This window comes from Artibeus jamaicensis, unplaced genomic scaffold (assembly GCF_021234435.1).
Source record: "Artibeus jamaicensis isolate MK-2021 breed Jamaican fruit bat unplaced genomic scaffold, CSHL_Jam_final contig_464, whole genome shotgun sequence".
NCBI classification, from domain to species: Eukaryota; Metazoa; Chordata; class Mammalia; order Chiroptera; family Phyllostomidae; genus Artibeus; species Artibeus jamaicensis.
This window is the reverse complement of record NW_026521842.1, coordinates 55294-73752: the sequence shown is the minus strand read 5'-3', so window position 1 is coordinate 73752 and position 18459 is coordinate 55294. Positions and strand designations below refer to the sequence as shown.

Below are 18459 nucleotides of genomic sequence, written 5' to 3'. Positions count from 1 at the left end.
CCAAAGGGTTGACTGCTTGATTCCCAGTCAGGGCACATGCCTGAGTTGCAGGCCAGGTCCCCAGTAGGGGGGCAAACAAGAAGCAAACACACATTGATGACTCTCTCTCTCTCCCTTCTCCCTCTCTAAAAATAAATAAAATATTTTAAAGTAAGAATTTATAATCTTGAGCCTTTAATCGAAAGGGAGAACAATAAAATTTTCTACCAAAATATGGTGTGATGCTGATTCTCATTTTGATTGCAGAGAAAGTTGTCTCATGTGTATTAGGAGAATTGGGAGTTTAGGAAAAGGTTTTTCTAGGAGTATTTTTCCCCAAAGTTCTCTCTTTTCAAAAAAAATACTTTCAGGTGCAATTGTGAAATGTAAAGGAATTTTTGTATTAAACAAAATTGACTAAATTAGTATAACTTTACCATAGTTCTAAATTATTGATGTATTGAGAATTGTATCTGCTCCTAGAAGGCAGTCAGATAGTTGTTGAGTGAGTGAGTTAAAAATTAGACAAATGATAGAATATTTTTATGGTGAGAAGACATAGGTGGGGAAGCTTCCTTTTACCAAAAAAAATAGATATCAGATAGAAAATTCACACTTAGAAGTCACCATGCCTTAAATTCTAGCTGAAGAAGAATTTCACAAGTTACTCTGAGGAATTCACATGTTTTAACTTTGGACATAATGTTTGATATCTTGTTAGACTCATAAGTAACATTAATAATGCAACAGCTTGCTGTACTACTCCACCTAGCTATCCCTCAGGCATTTCAAGTGTAATATCCAAAGCCATATTTTAAACTCCACTCTCCCTACCTTACAGCTACAAAATCATTTTTATTTCATATTGCTAATATATCTTGTTTAATGATATTACAGTCTGCCTGCCATGTCTCCCACACCAGAAATATGTCAACTAAGACTTCTGATACCTTATCTCCCACTTATAAAATACTAGCTTTAGAATCAGACCTGGATTCTTATCACAAGATAGGTGATGATAACCTAGGCTTCTAAGCTTTCTTTAGTTGTGGGCTCATAACAGTACCTGATGGAGGTTCCAGCCAAGATGGGAAAGTAGGTAGAAATTCTTTGCCTCCTCAAACAACCAAAAGAAGGATAAGAACCAATTAGAAGCTAAACTAATTGAAATGAAGGAAAATGCACAGGAAACCAATAGTAATGGAAAGGAAACTGGGACTCAAATCAAAGGAGTGGACCAGAAGGAGGAAAAAAATGACCAAACAGAAAAGGATGAAGAAACAAGAATTCAAAAAATTAGGAGAGGCATAGGAACCTCCAGGTCATCTTTAAACGTTCCAACATCCAAATTATAGGGGTACCAGAAGGGGAAGAGGAACAGCCACCAGTGGAAAACTTATTTGAACAAATAATTAAGGAGAACTTCCCCAATCTGGCAAAGGAAATAGACTTCCAGGAAATCCAGGAAGCTCAGAGAGTCCCAAAGAAATTGGACCCAAGAAGGAATACACCGAGGCACATCAAAATTACATTAGCCAAAATTAAAATGAAGGAGAGAATCCTAGAAGCAGCAAGAGATAAGGGGACAGTCACTTAGAAAGGAGTTCCCATCAGACTGTCCATGGATTTCTCAAAAGAGACCTTACAGGCAAGAAGGGACTGGAAAGAAGTATTCCAAGTCATGAAATCCAAAGACCTACAACCAAGATTACTCTATCCAGCAAAACTTTCATTTAGAATGGAAGGACAGATAAAGTGCTTCTCAGGTAAGATCAAATTCAAGGAGTTCATCATCACCAAGCCCTTATTATATGAAATGTTAAAGGGACTTATTGAAGAAAAAGAAGTTAAAGAAACATGAACAGTGAAAGGACAACAAACTCACAGTTATTAACAACCACACCTAAAACAAAAGCAAACTAAAAGGGCAGCTAGATCAGGAGTGGAAACATAGAAATGAAGATCTCAAGAAGGGTTAGCAACAGGGGCGTGGGAGGAGGAGAAGGGGGGAGAGGGTACAGAAAATAAGTAGTATAGACAGTAGATAGAAAATAGATGGGGGGGCAAGAATAGCATGGGAAATGTAGAATCTAAAGAACTTGAGACACATGGTCATAAACTAAAGGGGGGTAATGGTGGGGACGGGGTAGGTAGGGTGGAGGGGAATGAAGGGGGGAATAGAACAACTGTAACAGCATAATCAATTAAAAAATTTTTAAAAAAAAAGAAATGAAAGAGGAGAGAGGACAACTGATACCACAGAAATACAAAGGATTGTGAGAAATTACTATGAAGAACTATATGCCAAGAAATTTGAAAACCTAGGTGAAATAGACACATTTCTAGAAAAATATAATCTTCCAAAACTCAATGAAGAAGAAACAGAAAGCCTGCACAGACCAATAACAGCAGATGAAATTGAGGCAGTATTCAAAAAACTCCCAACACACAAAAGCCCTGGACCAGACTGTTTCACAGGAGAATTCTACAAAACATTTAAGGAAGAGCTAAGCCCTATACTTCATAGACTATTCTGAAAAATCCAGGGAGACTCCCAAATGCTTTTTATGAAGTCAGCATCATCCTAATCCCAAAACCAGATAAAGACAAAACAAAGAAAGAAAACTTCAGGCCAATATTGTTGATGAAATAGACACTAAAATCCTCAACAAAATATTGGCAATACATTAAAAAGATCATACACCATGACCAAGTGGGATTCATTCCAGGGATGCAAGAATGGTACAATATTTACAAATCAATGAATATAATACATCACATAAACAAAAGCAAAGACATGAAACAAAAATCACATGATCATATCAATAGATGCGGAAAAAGCATTTGATAAGGTACAGCACCCATTTATGATCAAAACACTCAGCAAAGTGGGAATAGAGGGAACATTCCTCAACCTAATAAAGACCATATATAAGAGACATACAGCCAACATCATACTCAATGGGCAAAAACTAAAAACTTTCCCACTAAGATCAGAAACAAGACAAGGTTGTCCTCTTTCACCACTTCTACTGAACATAGTATTGGAAGTCCTGGCCACAACAATCAGATAAGAAGAGGAAATAAAAGGCATCCAAATTGGAAAAGAGGAAACAAAACTGTCATTGTTTGCAGGTGACATGATAGTGTACATAGAAAATCGTATAGACTCCACCCAAAAACTACTGGACCTATTAAATGAATTTGGCAAAGCAGTGGAATACAAAGTTAATATTCAGAAATCAAAGGCATTTTTATACCAACAATGAAAATATCAGAAACAGAAATCAAGGAAAAAATCCCATTCGATATAGCAACAAGAAAAATAAAATACCTAGGAATAAACCTAAACAAGGAGGTAAAAGACCTGCACTCAGAAAACTACATGACACTAAAGAAAGGATTCAGAGAACCAGCTCCTGGATTTATTCATCCTTAGAATTGTGCTCTTAGTCTCTAAATGAAAAAAGACACAAACAAATGGAATCACATACCGTGTTCATGAATTGGAAGAATTAACATCATCAAAATGTCCATACTACCCAAAGCAATTTATAGATTCAACACAATCCCTATTAAAGTACCAATGGCATATTTCACAGATACCGAACAAATACTTGAAAATTTTATATGGAACCATAAATGACCCCAAATAGCTGCAGCAATTTTGAGAAAGAAGAGCAAAGCAGGAGGAATCACAATACCTGATACCAAACTTTATTACAAGGCCACTGTAATCAAAAAAGCCTGGCACTGGCATAAAAACAGACAGAAAGACCAGTGGAACAGAACAGAGAGCCCAGAAATAAACCCAAGTCTCTATGGTCAATTAATATTTGACAAAGGGGGGGCAGCAGCATTAAATGGAGCAAAAATAGCCTCTTCAAAAAACGGTGTTGGGAGAGCTAGACAGCTACATGCAAAAAAATGAAGCTTGACCACCAACTTATACCATACACAAAAATAAATTCACGGTGAGTAAAAGACTCAAATGTAAGTTGTGACACCATAAGAGTTCTTTAGGAGAACATAGGCAGCAAAATCTCAGATATTCCACAGAGCAATATTTTCACTGATATGTTCCCTAGAGCAAGGGACATAAAGGAAACAATAAACAAATAGGATCTCATCAAAATAAAAAGCTTCTGCACAGATAAAGAAAACATCATTAAAATGAAAAAAGAACCAACTATATGGAAAAACATATTTGCCAGTGATACCTCAGACAACGGTTTTATTTCCAAAATATATAAAGAACTCACACAACTCCACTCTAAGACAACAAGCAACCCACTTGAAAAATGGGCAAAGTACTTGAACAGACCTTCTCCAAGGAGGACATACACAGGACCCAGAGACATATTATAAGATGCTCAGCATCACTAGCCATCAGAGAGATGCAAATTAAAACCACAGTGAGATACCACTTCACACCCGTGAGAATGGCCATCATAAACAAATCAACAAACAACAAGCGTTGGAGGGATTGTGGAGAAAAGGGAACCCTAGTGTACTGTTGGTGGGATTGCAGACTGGTGCAGGCACTATGGAAAACAGAATGGAGTTTCCTCATAAAATTAAAAATGAAACTGCCTTTTGACCCAGCAATTCCACTGCTAGGATTATATCCTAAGAACCCTGAAACACCAATCCTGAAGAACCTATGCACCCCAACGTTTATAGCAGCACAGTTTACAACTGCCAAGTGCTGGAAGCAAGCAAAGTGCCCGTCAGTAAATGAATGGATCAGAAAACTATGGTACCTTTTCAGGATGGGATTCTAAGCAACAGAGAGAAAAGAGCTCTTACCCTTTGTGACAGTATTATGCTAAGTGAAATAAACCAGGTGGTGAAAGAGAAATACCATATAATCTCACCTTTAACTGGAACCTAATCAAAAAAACAAACAAGAAAGCAAAATATAACCAACGACTAGAAACTGGGAACAAGTTAACAGTAACCAGAAGGGAGAGGAGAGGGGATAATGAGGAAAAAGGGTGAAGGGTTCACAAGAACGATTATAAAGGTCACACGGACAATAATAAGGGAGGGTGGAAACAGGGGAATGAGGTGGGGAAGGCTAAGGTGGTGGGGAAGGGTGGGGGGAAAGGCAGAAAACTATACTTGAACAAAAATAAAAATCAGAAGTATTAAAAATAATAAATAAATAAATATTTTTAAATGGGGGAAACAAGTAAAATATAATTGGCAAAAAATTCAAATATATTTGTTGTATGTTTTAAGGCCTTGAAAAAACAGCCAAGTGGAACACAGTTTGGAGAATATCAGGGTAAATAAGAACAAAGTGTGTGTGTATACATGCATAGAGAGATATGGATATGATATGGACAGGGATATAGATGTTGACATATGCATCTCTGACATGAATGCAGTGAGAAGCTAGCCACATCCCAGCCATATATGTAGTTTTACCAAACAGAGCACTCAAAACGTTAAAGAAAATTTATAAGGAATCATTTGTCAATGAAAATCTTTAAACTTTTTTTATATAAAGTGGCATTATGAGTATTGTATTAAAAAAAGATATTACAGTAACTTATGCAGAATATATGTTGCTTCACATGTGAAGAATCAACAAAATATGAATTGCAATAAAATGCTTATAAAATCTCAAAAAAAGATTATATATTTAAGAATAAAAAATTAGGTAAGAAAATATGTAAGACAGTCAAAACCATGATGTTAGTATTTTTTGTTAGGAAATCTAAGTATTTAGTATTTTAAGTATTTGTAAGATACAAGATAAATTGGCCTTATCAAGTAACAGGTCAATTTTACACATATAATTCCAATTTAAAATGTAGAATCGAGTTAATGACTAAGACTCACTTTTCTGTTGAAATCTTACATTTATATACACTATTTGGAACAAATAATGGATTATAAGATTTGCCATATTTATACATTTGTCATTTTAGATTCATAAAACTTTATGTTAAGTATTGAGGAGAGAGTCTTCTGTAGTTCATAAATGGAAAAAGTCTAATACTCAATTTAGAAGCACAGTTTGAAAGTGTCAAGGAAATTCAATTGTTATAAAAGCCTTTTTTAAAAGATTGTTGCCCTGGCTGGTGTAGCTCAGTGGATGGAGCACGGGCCTGTGAACCAAAAGATCACAGTTCAATTCCCAGTCAGGGCACATGCCTGGGTTGCAGGCCAGTTCCCAGCAGGGGCCAGTTCCCAGCAGGGGAGGCACCAGAAGCGACCACACATTGATATTTATCTCCTCTCTCCTTCCCTTCCCTTCCCTTCTAAAGATAAATAAATAAAATTTAAAAAATATATATTTATTTAAAGATTGTTGAAACCATTTAGACTATGCCATAATCACCACTAAAAACTATTCAGATGTACAGGCTCAACCCTGCCTGTACATCTGAATCAGACAGAATTAGAAGCAGATATAGACATGTTTCTTAATCATTCTACCTACGTTACAGATCTGATACCCTTTTACTTCCTAATACTTCAACATGTAGTTCCTAAAAACATTGTTAAATAACCATTGTAAAATCATCAAAATCAGGTAATTGATACTGTTATTATCTAATCCAAAACCTTATTTGAAATGTACCCATTGTCCCACTAATCATTTTTTTTAAGTTTCTAATAATTTTTTTCTAATCCCTGATTCAATCTATAAATTATGGGTCGTTAGGATTTTCCTTTTAAGTCCCTGTTAGAGATCCATATGTAATGAAAATGACATTGGGGTTTGCTTTAAAATACACCAAAAAAAGTTGAGTGGGGAGATACATGAAAAGCACATTGTAATAACTGTTGAAGCCGGTGTTGGGTCCAAGATGGAGCTTTATTATACCTTGCTCTCTGCTTCCTTTGTTTGAAATTTTCCAGAATAAGCCCTGGCTGGTGTGGCTCAGTGGGTTGAGCACCTGCCTGCAAACCAAAAGGTCAGATTCCATTCCCAGTCAGGGCACATGCCTAGGTTGTGAGCCACGTGCCCAGTTGAGGGCCTGGGAGAAACAACCAGTCTATATCACGTCTGTTTCCCTCTCTTTCTCCCTCCCTTCCCCTCTCTAGAAATGGGTAAATATTTTAAAAATGTATTCTATGATAAGACTTAAATTAACTATCGATTCCCAGTCAGGGCACATGCCTAGGTTGCAGGCTGGTTCCCTGCAGGCCAGTTCCCAGCAGGGGACGCACGAAAGGCAACCATACATTGATGTTTCTCTCCCTCTCTCCTTCCCTTCCCCTCTAAAAGATAAATAAATAAAATCTTTAAAAAAAAAAAAAAGACTTAAATTAACTAAATACAAAAATATTTTCTATATGAGCCTTGCTGCTAGAAAAGTGGAAATAACAGCTCTTATCCGTCTGTATGCAATAGTTTTTAGCTCCGATGTAACTTAGCTCACTTGTGCTCTAATATGAGCTCATTTAGTGCTCCCAAAACTTTAAGTCTCTTAATCTCACGTTACAGATACAGGGAATAAGACTCAGGTGTTCAATCGCTCGGTCTAAGTAAATAGAACAAGAAGTTCCAACCCGTTTAGCTGCGCCCTCACACTGTCTGCAGTACCAATCCGGGTAAAAGGAGACCCGAGAGAGCTGGAGGAGAAAATGTACTTGCCCCAGCTACAAACCCCAAAATATACTTCCTGGAACTGGAACTTGGACCAATGGAAATTCGGAGATGAGTAACAGATGGGTACCTCAACCATTTGGTGCGGGGGGGTGGGATTACAGCGTTTTCTCCACCGACCTATTCGGCCGCTTCTCTGGGCTCCACCCCACTCTGGCGAGGGCCAGACAGGGTTTTTGTAGCGCGCCCGGGGAGTGGCCAGGGGTTCCAGGGAGGGAAGGCCGCTGTATGTCCTTGGGCAGAGAGGATAGGTGACTCCGGCCGAAGAGGACTCAGAATGAGGGCCTTGAAGGTGAGGGTCCACACGCGCTGGGCCGGGACCCCCAACCTGAAAGCCATTACCCCAGTACCAGAGTCCCTAAACATCCCGGGATCTGGGGGCTTGTAATGTGAGCCCCTTTCAGGGTTCCAGTCTTCCTCCTAAACAGTTTTGGACACCCCTACCTCTCCCCTCCCTAACATGGGGCCCAGAACTCTGGGTTTGAACGTCTTCCTTCGTCCAGGGTACTGGTCGGGACCCAGGCACTGGGAATGCAACACCCTTTCCCTTGCTGTCTGGAAACCCCACAGAGTACCCCGATCCAGTCACATTTCCGGGACCTGGGTTCCTACCGTTAATCCAGGAAACCCTCCCCAACAACAAAAAAAACATCTCGCGATTTGGACCCGCAGGTCCATTAGTCTCCCTTTTGGGACCACCCCTCTGCCAGCACCTTCTAGACAGCTTGATAAACTCCAAGTCCAACCCTTTAGGTGCGAGTTCCCTTCTGGGTCTTTCTTGACAACACCCTCCCCCACTCGTGCTGGCAATCCTGATCTTGCCTTTGGGAAGCTCCCAAAGCACAGTACTAGTCTGGTTCCCCTGACCAGACCCACCTTGAGACGCTTCTCCAGGCGCCTCTAACACCCACCCATCAATCCCCTCCGCCCAGGTTTCCCAGGCATTGATTCGCTCTTTCAGTTCAACCGCCTGGAACCGCTTGGAGAACCGAGTGGCTGAGAAACAGAAACTCTTCCAGGTAGTCAAGTGGAGGCAGGGCAAGGGCAAGGGCAAGGCCGGGAGACGGAAGTTCGATCTGGGGTAGGGGGGTAACTACCCTCGTCGCAACCAACACCTTTTCTATTGGTCGGCCCCAATCTCAGGCGGACAATGACCTCCCGGTGCACCTGAAGGGCGGGGGAACTGACAGCATTCTCTACCGATTCACCATGGCGCTGTGTCTTGGAGGTGAGTGCAGAGTTGGGTTCAGCCTGAGATGCACGAGGCGGGCTCTAGCTGGAGTGAAGGGGGCTTGTTCTCGGACTGGGGTTTAAAGAGGGGATTGGGCTGTGAGGTGGCCAGGTTTGGGGACAGTACTGGAGTGTAGACTAGCAAATAGGAGGCAGCTCCTTGGGGCTTGTGCTTCTGTCCCAGGACGGGCCCTGGCACCCTGACAGGGGCTGGATTGAAAGTCCAGGGCCTGGTCTGGATCAAGGACCAGAGATTCCCCACCTGAAATGCAGTTTTGAGATGGAACTTGACTCAAAACTGGGGGCTGGCATACAGCTCGGTGACTGGCGAGTCCGAAGAGGGGCATAAAAGCCTAAGATAGGGTTCAGGGAAATGATTAGGATCTCACTATGTACCCCCCCCACTCCCTTCCTAGGCACCATCTACAGCCTGTATTGTCTTGGCTGGGCTTCCTTCCCCCATAAGAAGTGAGACCAAGAAGCCTTCAGGACCTGAAGGACTTGAACAGACATCAATAAATGTGCTGGTTTCTTGGGGAACCCAGCCCAGCTCTGGCCTCTGTGTGTGCCCCTCTATCCATCCTTCCACTAACAAGTAATTGCCATCCTATGGACTGCCCACTGCCCCAGCCTTTAGTCCCTCATTCTAGACCACATCTACTCTTAGGGGTCACTGCCTCTCAGCCCTTCCACAGGGGTTGGGGACTCCAAATGACACCCCTGGGCTGCCTCTGGGGCTGGTATCCTCACCAGCCTCTCTCCCTGCAGAGGCCCACAGGGTGGGAAGGAAGATGACAAAACAGGCTGAGGCAAGTAAGGACAAACTCACTCATGCACAAATGACAGTGGGACAAACATGAGCTTCAGGGACAGAACCAGGGGTGGCAGTGACACTTCCCACCAGCCCTGCTCTTGCAGCAGGAGCAGAAAGTGCCCAGGTATCTGGGTCCCAGTCTGTTTCCACAGAATCTGTGAAGCATCGTAGAAAGAATGAGGCTACAGCTCAACTTGGATCCAGTATGAGAAAGGCATGCAGATCCAACCTTGGGGACAGACACAAAGACCCACAAAACCACCCCCACTTCACCACCAGGACCTAGACAGGACCTGAGCCAACCCTTCCACTCTCAGAACAGGAGGCACATCTCAGCAGCAATTAAGGTAAATTTATTTCCTACAGGGCCTGGCAGGCTGGGAGCAGAATACAAAGGCACTGGAGCATGTGGGCCTGCTATCACCTGTAGTTCAGCTGCCTGGGTAATTAACTGAACAGGTGTGCCAGGGTGCACAGGGACAGGGGTGATCCTCCTAGAACTTAGAGAAGGGCCCTTGGGGAATGGAAGCAACACAGCTTGGCACAGATGTTTGAAAAAGGTCATGGACAGGGTGAGAAGGGTGTGTGCAGAAAGTGGAGGACCCATGGGATAGGGTGTGTTAGAATGTCTTAGAGCCAGGGGTAACTTGGGGCATGGCATGTTGGGACATGTTGGGCCCTAGCTGTTTTCTGAGAAGCAAGTTGCCAACGGCTAGGAGAAAGGAAAAGCTGGTGAGTCAGCATGCCCCACAAAGACATGAATGAGTACAGACAGGATTAGCCCTGGGAGAGACCAAAAAGTCCAAGGTGACCTCCTATAGCAAGGTGATGAGGGAAGAGGTCTGGGGATCCCATTCAGGAATACATAGTCAGCTGCAGCCACTGGGGAGAGAAGGACACGAAGTGAGGAGGAAGGGAATTGGGAATACCAGGAGCCCTCTGCCCTCACCCTGGGGTTGTTGCAGAAATAGGAGGGAGGGGTCCCTCCCTAGAAACCCACATTCCAGAATGGGAGTTCTTACCTCCTGGATGTTCACTTGAATTTGTCCAGTGCCATCTTTGTCAAGAGATTTGAAGGCACCTAGAGAAAGGAAGAGTGGGGGTGACAAGCAGCTGGCTTTTAGGATAAAAATATACTAATATAAGGAATGATGATGATAATGGCCAGTACTTTATCGAGTGCTTTGTGTCAAGCACTGTATAAAGTGTTTTGAATGTATTAACTCATTTAATCCAATTCTGTGAGATAAGTGTCATTTTAAAATTTGGCACAGAGAAGTGATGTGCTGCAGGTCACACAGTGAGAAAGTGAGGAAATTAGGATTGAAACCCAGGCTGTTACCCACTTCAATAATAATGGCCTCCAGAGTAGGTGGAGGTGGAAGAGGGTATGAAGAGATAAATGGTAATGGAAAAAATACAATGAAAAAAATAATGTTAAATAATAAATAATGCCTTCTACATACCTGTACGCTCCCATTACCCTCTGCCCAGGTCTCACTCTCCTGCCAACCTCTAAACCCTCCAGTTCCAGTCTAAAGACTATAGGAAACTGAGGCTCTGCAGGCTCCACTTCCCACCTTCCAGTCTGGTAGTGTTCCTACTCCTGCCCTGAAACTCCACTCTATGCTCCCCACCCACAGCCAAATCTAGGCAAACTGGTGCCAAACTGCCTTTGCTTCCCCCCCTCTTCTCTGCACTCAGAATCCATCCTCAGATGTCCACATACCTGGTCTCCTGACACCACACCGACTGCAGTTACTATTGACCCTCTAGCTGGTAAATCCAATGGACATTTCTTAGGCTTTCTCATATGTGACTTTTGGCATCACCTACCCTATTGTGCACTCCCACCTTCCCCTCGCATCCATGACATACCTGTCCCTTTGCGTCTTCCTACAATCTTAATGTACTGAGCTCAGCTCCCTGGTCTCTTGGACAGCTGAGAAATCATAGTCAAACCTGCTCCTGCACCATGCCCCAGAAACTGCTGTAGGTCTCGATTGCTTCCTTTAGTGTCTGAGCACCCCAAAATTGGCATTCAAAGCTCTACATACATGCCCACTGACCTTCCTTCCCTTCACTCAACTCCCTCAGATCTGAGTTCAAATTCTGGCTTTGCAACTTCGTTGCCAAGTGGCTGTGAGCAAGCAATTTTGCCTCCTAGAACCCTAGCTACCTCCTCCATAAAATGGGGACAGTAATTTCTACTTCTCAGAGCCATCTTAAGAATTCATCGAGTTAATGTTCAAAACACCTTCCAGATCCAGACCCTGCTGATTTCCCCTCACAGCCTTATATAACGCCATCCCACCCCCTGTTCAGTGTGCTGAACAGGCATATGTATCCAACAAAAAATACCAAAAGTGTATTTTTTTCCTGTCTAGGCCTTTACACAGGCTGTTCCCACTGCAACACTTATCTTCACTCTTACCCCTAAGGTCTCAACTCATATGTGCCTTACTCCAGGAAGCCCTCCTTGACTCAGGCTGCCTCTTAAGTTTGAAGACCTTAGAGCTTCCCCAGTCACAAATTTAAACCCCCTATGCCCTGAGTTTCCCCTCACAGCCCCCATCACTCTGCCCTGAGCTTTCCCTATCCCAGTGGTAACAATTCTTTGTAGTCTCTGATGATTTACCTTTCCTCCACTGGACTGTGAATGATTTGAGGGTAGGATCTGTGGTTGTTTCGATCATTGCTGTGCCTCTACCGTAGCCCACCTCAGTCTCAAAGACTTTGGCCAGTGGAGACGGAACAAATAAAATCCCCACCCAGGAAGACAGCTAGGGTATCCACTCACGGAACATGGCATCCAGCCTGACCAGGCAGCTGATGAAGTTGTCAAAATCCATGTTCCCTCCCTCATCAGAGTAACGTCGGATGATCATGTTGTAGAGATGTTCATTTAGGTGGAATCCTGACAATAGTTTAATCTCTCAGGTGTGGGGGCCACATAGCCCAACTCACTCCCAGCCCCAGGATTCAGGCTCAGACCAGCTCGGTGGGGGCTGCCTCACCAACCCCACCCCTGCCAGCCATACCTGCTGCCTCAAAGGCCCCCGGGAGTTCACTGCTGCCAATGGTCCCTGAACGGTCAACATCAAACTGTTTATATATGGCCTGTGGGGACAGGGAGAACAGAGATCAACTGAGCATCAGGAGGCACAGCATCTCCATGGCTTAAGAGTCTTCATGCAAGGGGTGTCATAGGTCACCACACACCTGCCACTTTTTGATATTGTTCCACAAATACTTGAATTCCTCAAAACCCAGCTTGCCTGTTGTGTCACTCTGGCATAAGGATGTTAAGAGTAGCTGTACCAAATGCGTGCATTGGACCCCTATCATGTGGGGACGATAAGATCCAAGCAGGGAAACATGGGCTAAAACCCCAGTTCTCGTCTCATATCCTAGTCATGTCACCTTGGGTATGGTGCTATTTCTCATTTTATCCATACATATTTACTTTGGTTTTTCCCCCAAGATTTATCTATTTATTTTTAGAGAGAGGGGAAGGGAAGGAGAAAGAGAGGAACATCAATGTGTGGTTACTTCTCACATGCCCCCTACTAGGAACCCAGTCTCCAACCCAGGCATGTGCCCCGACTGGGAATCAAACCAGCAACCCTTTGTTTCACAGGCTTGCGCTCAAATCCACTGAGCTACACCATCCAGGGTCTGTTTCTTTTCTTAATTGATTTTAGAGAGAGTAAGGGAGAGAGAAACATTGATTTTATTGTTCCACTCTTTTACGCATTCCTTGGTTGTTTCTTGTGTGTGCCCTGACCTGTATAACTTTGGCTATCAGGACAATGCTATAACTGACTGAACTACTGGGCCAGGGTCACTTTATGTTACTTAATGGTAAGGACTCTGTTTAAACATAACCATGTGGAATTAATAATAAATTTTTCCAAACTACAAATTTCTCACCAGAAAATAGTTGCTAATTCCTCATTTATTCTTTTATTCTTTTTTTAAATCCTTACCCAAAGACATATTCAGTGACCTTAGAGAGGGAGAAAAACATCAGTGGTTGCCTCCCATATGTGCCCTGACTGAGAACCAAACCCACAACCTAGGGATGTGCCCTTACCAGGATTCAAACCCATGACCTTTTGTTGTATAGGACAGTGTTTGAACTACTGAGCCACAATGATCAGGGTGCTAATTCCTCATTCATAAAATCCTTGATAGTACAAGTAATTTGATTTCCAAATGGCAGGACATGTAAAAAACAAGAGCAACTTGGAGCTCCAAGAAAATGAGGTGACAGTAGTCAATACCTGCTGGGTTTGTGATCAGAGCAGAATGAGATATTAGCAGAAAGCCCTTAGCTCAGGAGCTGGCACTTGATAAATTCTCAATAACAATGATAGCTAAGACTTACCAGATTACCTAACACACATTAGAAAGTTCTAAGCTTCTCAGGAATATCACTTTTCTCACTAAAGCCTCAAGATACCAGCCCCACCAGTGTTATTTCCAAATCAGAGACAAAAGCAGATTCAGAACTGAAAAATCTACGTGTACAGACTGTGCTAAACCTTTGGCATGTGACTCTAATGTGGTATCACCATCATCATTCAGCCCATTTTACAGATGGACAAATTGAAGCACAGAGGAGCTTAGTAACCTTGCTAAGGCACAGACCCAGAATTGTTTAACCCTGTACCACACATGTATGTGATCACATGACATGAGTATATATATGTTCATCTCCACTGACCTATGTCCTAAGTGTGGACGTATCTAAGATCAGCTAATGACTGGCCCATGTGCAAATAGATACGACATCACATACCTTCATGGATATGGATATGCCCTTGTATGTGTATATGTGCACATGGGCATATCTATGGCAGTTATAACCTTGGGTTCTCAAATCCAAAAGACCTGGAGTCCAAATTCCTATCCTGCCACTTACTCTTTATTTATAACTTTGGACAAATGACTGACTCTCTCTGTCTCAGTTTCTTTAGTTATAGAATGGAATAATTGTATATCTCTAACAGGATGGCTATGAAGTACATGTAAGTGCCAGCTATGACAGCTGATGTTATTATTGGTAGCCCCATGTCCACAGGTGGGTATGTGTTCTCATGTAGTCCTGTCCACATCTGTGGGTATGAAAGCTGTATCCTGGCTCCCACTCATGCTCTCAAAATTTCCTTCTTCATCTTGGCTGGTGTAGCTCAGTGGATTGATTGCAGGCCTGTGAACCAAAGGATCGCGGTTCGATTCCCAGTCAGGGCACATGCCTGGGTTGCAGGCCAGTTTCCAGAAGGGGATGCATGAGACACAACCATACATTAATATTTCTCTCCCTCTCTCCTTTTCTTCCCCTCTAAAGATAAATAAATAAAATCTTAAAAAAATTTTTTTTTCCTTCTTCACCCAAGACCTCCCCTAAACTGTCCACAAGGATACATCCATCACGGCCACCATGCTGCGACATGTGTCAATACCAAAACCATCAGTCTTCAGATCAGGGTCTGTGGGGGACAGATTGAAAGTCAGACACCAGAGGTCACAGCTACCCCAGCTGCCATACCTCTAAACCTGCCCTGTGTGTTGACCCCAGTCACTCACGTCGGGTCACGACCTTGTTGAGAATGTTCATGAGTTCTGTTGCACTGACCTCCATGTCCTGCAGAAAAGTTTGGGGTGGATCAGCGTGACTGAAAGGGATCTGGGTGTGCCATGAAGGTGGATAGGCACTCTGGGATTGCCATTGTTGAGTGTGTGTATGTGCAAGGGCTGCCCAAGGAAAAGTACAGAAGAGTTAGGACAGGTCTGGGGACCCCAGGTTACTTACATCTCCAGCCAGCTGGGCAAAGAGCCTCCGGAATTGCCGGACCTCCTCACTCTCATTGGCTTCAATGTTGGAGTAATGGGTTCGTGGGGGCTGCAAAAGGAGGAGATCTCAGAAAAGGTGGGGGAGGGGTGCCCTGGCTAGTATAGACCTAAGTGGTAAGGTCAGAGTGGACTGGGTAGCTGAGTAATCAAAGGAATGAGAGGTTGTCAGTGAATAGGAGGGGAGTAATAGCTAAGTTGGAGGACATGACAAGGGACAGACTTAATGAGAAGGATCTTATAAGATGGAGAAGGGGTAGGGCTTCTCCAAAGTGACAAGGAGGTATGCTGAAAAAGGCCTCAGAGTGAAAAGAAAGGTCCCAGGTTGTGGAGGGTACCTTACCGGGGGTTCTGGGTTGTACTGAGCAGCTGCTTCACTGGAGGAAAACAGGGCAATTAGCACCAGGCAGCAAGGCTTTCAATGAGCAGCCTTAGCCCCCACACCCCAAACACCCCCCAAACCCCAGCCTGACACCCTCCCTAACTGTTCCCTCAGCCAGCCTTATCTATCCTTGTCCTCACCTGTCCCTATTCTTGCTGCCCTGGTTGTGCCCACGAGGAAACTCAGATCTGACCTCAAGGTAGGCTCCACTCCCACCAGAGCACACCTGCCCAATGGCTCTTCCTCAATAGATCGCGCCCCTTCGAAGGCTCACTTCATAAAAGCTCTGCCTCAGCTTCTCCAGGCCCCTAACTCCTCAGATCCCATCCTAGGAACTCACTTCATTGCTAGGGCTTCCTAACACTTGTGTCTTCCCAGCACCCCACCCAGATCCATTAGTTCCTGCCCTTTGTAGGGATCATAGCTCAGTGGTCAAGACTATTCAGGCTCCTAATTAGGCAACCTGTCCTACCTCCACTAGGACATTTTTCTATTTTGATCCAGCCAGTTCCAGGCCAGGCTGAGCCCCCTCAAGACAATTTCTCCTATCTCAGTAGGTGTCAGCCTCTTCTGGGCACACCTCATTAACCCACCTAGGACAGCCCCACCAGGCTCGAAAGACAAGCCTTGCCCCAATGCAGTAACAACCAGCCTCATTGACCCCGCCCCCTTAACGTTCACGTCCAGGTTAGCGGAGGCTGGCGGTGTCCAGCATCAGTAAGCGCCACCTCCCAAAACCCATCAACAGATCCAATAGATCGCGACCCACCAGGTGAAGCCCCGCCCCCATGAACTGCTGTCAACCTCATTAGGGCCCGCCCCCTCACGGCCGGCTTCCCAGCCCAGGCCCGGCCCGGCCCGGCCTAATTAAGTCTCCAGGTGAGTCTCCAGGTTACCCCATTCTATCCTTGCGGGACAAATCTCCAACGCAAGGCCCCGCCCCCTCTGGCCCCGCCTTACCTGATCGCGCTAATGACCCCGCCCAGGATGCGCATGGCAGTTCCGCCGCCGCCCCCGGCGCCGCCACCGCCTCCGCCTCCTCCGCCTCCTCCACCTCCTCCACCTCCTCCACTGATCAGGCCTCCGAGCACATTCCCCAGACCGCCCCCGAGACCCCCGCCTCCCCCGCCACTGCCGCCTTTCAGGAACGAGTTAACCAGGAACATGGCTGCGACTCAAGATTCCTAAGGGGGAAAAAAGGAGTTAGGTGACAGCTTCACCCGGTGCCCGCCTCCTCCCCATAAAGAATTTCCTGCACTTGGACTTGGGAGAATACTATAAGGCTGGGGCTTGAAGAGTCCATTCGGGACGGGGTCTGAGCTTCTGGGGAGGGCAGTGCTTGGGTGGTTGCGATACAGACGGAAGATCAGGTTTGAAGCCCCTTACAGATTCAAAGGGTCCCTCCCCATCAGGCTTGAGATCGACTCAATGAGGTATCGAACCTCATTAAGAGTGAGCTTCTCGGGGACCCCGAATAGTGTTAAGGCATCCTCTATGTGTTTGGGCGCTCGAATCTGAGCTCCAAAGCTCCATAACTGGACTGTGGGTACTGCGGGGGGAACAGGAACATGGATCAGATTCTCGGCCTAGAGACTCCCGAGTCAGGGTTTTGGAAATCCGGAATGTGGGTTTGAACGTTTAGATAGTCCCGGCAGCCGGATTACCCTGTCACTGCTGGATTTGTGGGCTCCGGTCTGAGATCGTGGGTGTAGGACCCGGGCCTGGGACAACGGAGTTCCCCATTAGAGTTGGGAGCACGCATCTAGGATCGTGGTTATAGAAATTCCCACACCCCGGGCATAACTTGGGAGGTACATAATTGTACCTCCCAAATCCGTGGGCTCGTATTTTAGATCCTGAGACAGAGGGTGGAGGGGTGTCCGGGGCGGCATAATGGAGACGGAATAGATCTGGAGGTTCAAAGCTGAGATCGTAAGGCTGGGGGCCCCTGAAGCTGGGACTTCAGGGTTTCGTCGGGCCTGGGGCCGTAAGGGCCGGGATTGCGGAATACAAGGATAGACTGGCCAGGGTGCTCACCACCTCTCTCACAAGCCCGCTGGTCGGTCCGTCCAGGCTGCTCCCGGGCCTCTGGCTGCGTCCGGCTCTGTAGGGCGGGGCCCGTGACTCAGGCCGCTTGGACCCGGTTAGCCTCCAGGGGCCGCCCCGCCGGCATCCGCGCGGTCCTATAGCCGTCCGGAAAATGCGCCTGCGCACGTGAGCTCAGCCTAGCTAATAAGTTACGGCCGGTGCGAGCGTGCGCAGAAAAGCTTGTTTCCGGCGCTGCGACTGAAGCCCTGTCCCTGAAGCCCCGTTGGGGCCCAATTTCATTAGTCCGAGGTCTCCCCAACACCGTTCTATCCCGGGTGAAGACGTACCGAGACAGGAACCACAAGGTGACCCCGTATGTTGTGTGAATTTCTTCCCCGAAGGCGGTCTCCACCCGGCTACGGATGAATTTTTATGTCCTCTCGAGAAACAGGAGTCTTGGCTCTTGGCCTTTATCCGGGCCTGGTCGCGACAGCATCTGGAGACTCCGAGTTTTATTTGGCTCACGGTCGGGGGACAAGCGCC

The 18459-nt window shown here is 45.1% G+C and overlaps 2 protein-coding genes across 5 annotated transcripts; one reads left to right on the top strand and one right to left on the bottom strand.

Annotated features, from left to right (window-relative positions):
- The first annotated feature begins 7791 nt into the window (after positions 1 to 7791).
- LOC119049825 (cytochrome c oxidase subunit 7A1, mitochondrial) lies at positions 7792 to 9392 on the top strand. The gene is made up of 4 exons (XM_037145970.2): positions 7792 to 7898; positions 8539 to 8625; positions 8750 to 8834; positions 9253 to 9392. The coding sequence occupies exons 1-4, from the start codon at positions 7884 to 7886 to the stop codon at positions 9306 to 9308; spliced, it is 243 nt and encodes an 80-aa protein (XP_037001865.1). The 5' UTR covers positions 7792 to 7883; the 3' UTR covers positions 9309 to 9392.
- Positions 9393 to 9982: 590 nt separating this feature from the next.
- Positions 9983 to 18052, bottom strand: CAPNS1 (calpain small subunit 1). 4 transcript variants are annotated; one of them, XM_053666631.1, is made up of 12 exons: positions 17926 to 18052; positions 17331 to 17437; positions 16849 to 17072; positions 15850 to 15883; positions 15469 to 15558; positions 15243 to 15300; positions 15081 to 15145; positions 12873 to 12941; positions 12692 to 12770; positions 12451 to 12567; positions 10673 to 10731; positions 9983 to 10532 (listed from the first exon to the last, which is right to left on the bottom strand). In XM_053666631.1, exons 3-12 carry the CDS (start codon positions 17052 to 17054, stop codon positions 10506 to 10508), a joined length of 804 nt encoding a protein of 267 aa, XP_053522606.1. In that variant the 5' UTR covers positions 17055 to 17072; positions 17331 to 17437; positions 17926 to 18052; the 3' UTR covers positions 9983 to 10505. The 4 variants fall into 4 exon arrangements, with proteins under 4 accessions (XP_053522606.1, XP_053522607.1, XP_037001860.2 ...); XM_053666632.1 differs by having other exon boundaries at positions 17929 to 18052; XM_037145965.2 differs by lacking the exon at positions 17331 to 17437.
- Positions 18053 to 18459: the final 407 nt, after the last annotated feature.

What these genes read in the sequence shown, in the direction of transcription:
- LOC119049825 (XM_037145970.2), top strand. An exon ending in AGAAACAGAAACTCTTCCAG is followed by an intron (nt 8,626 to 8,749) that starts GTAGTCAAGTGG and finishes CCCCAATCTCAG; the next exon opens with GCGGACAATGACCTCCCGGT. An exon ending in CATGGCGCTGTGTCTTGGAG is followed by an intron (nt 8,835 to 9,252) that starts GTGAGTGCAGAG and finishes CTCCCTTCCTAG; the next exon opens with GCACCATCTACAGCCTGTAT.
- CAPNS1 (XM_053666631.1), bottom strand. Translation starts at nt 17,054, where the DNA reads ATGTTCCTGGTTAACTCGTTCCTGAAAGGCGGCAGTGGCGGGGGAGGC. An exon ending in GCATGGTGGCCGTGATGGAT is followed by an intron (nt 12,942 to 15,080) that starts GTATCCTTGTGG and finishes TCCTTATGCCAG; the next exon opens with AGTGACACAACAGGCAAGCT. An exon ending in CAGGCTGGATGCCATGTTCC is followed by an intron (nt 10,732 to 12,450) that starts GTGAGTGGATAC and finishes TCCTTTCTCTAG; the next exon opens with GTGCCTTCAAATCTCTTGAC.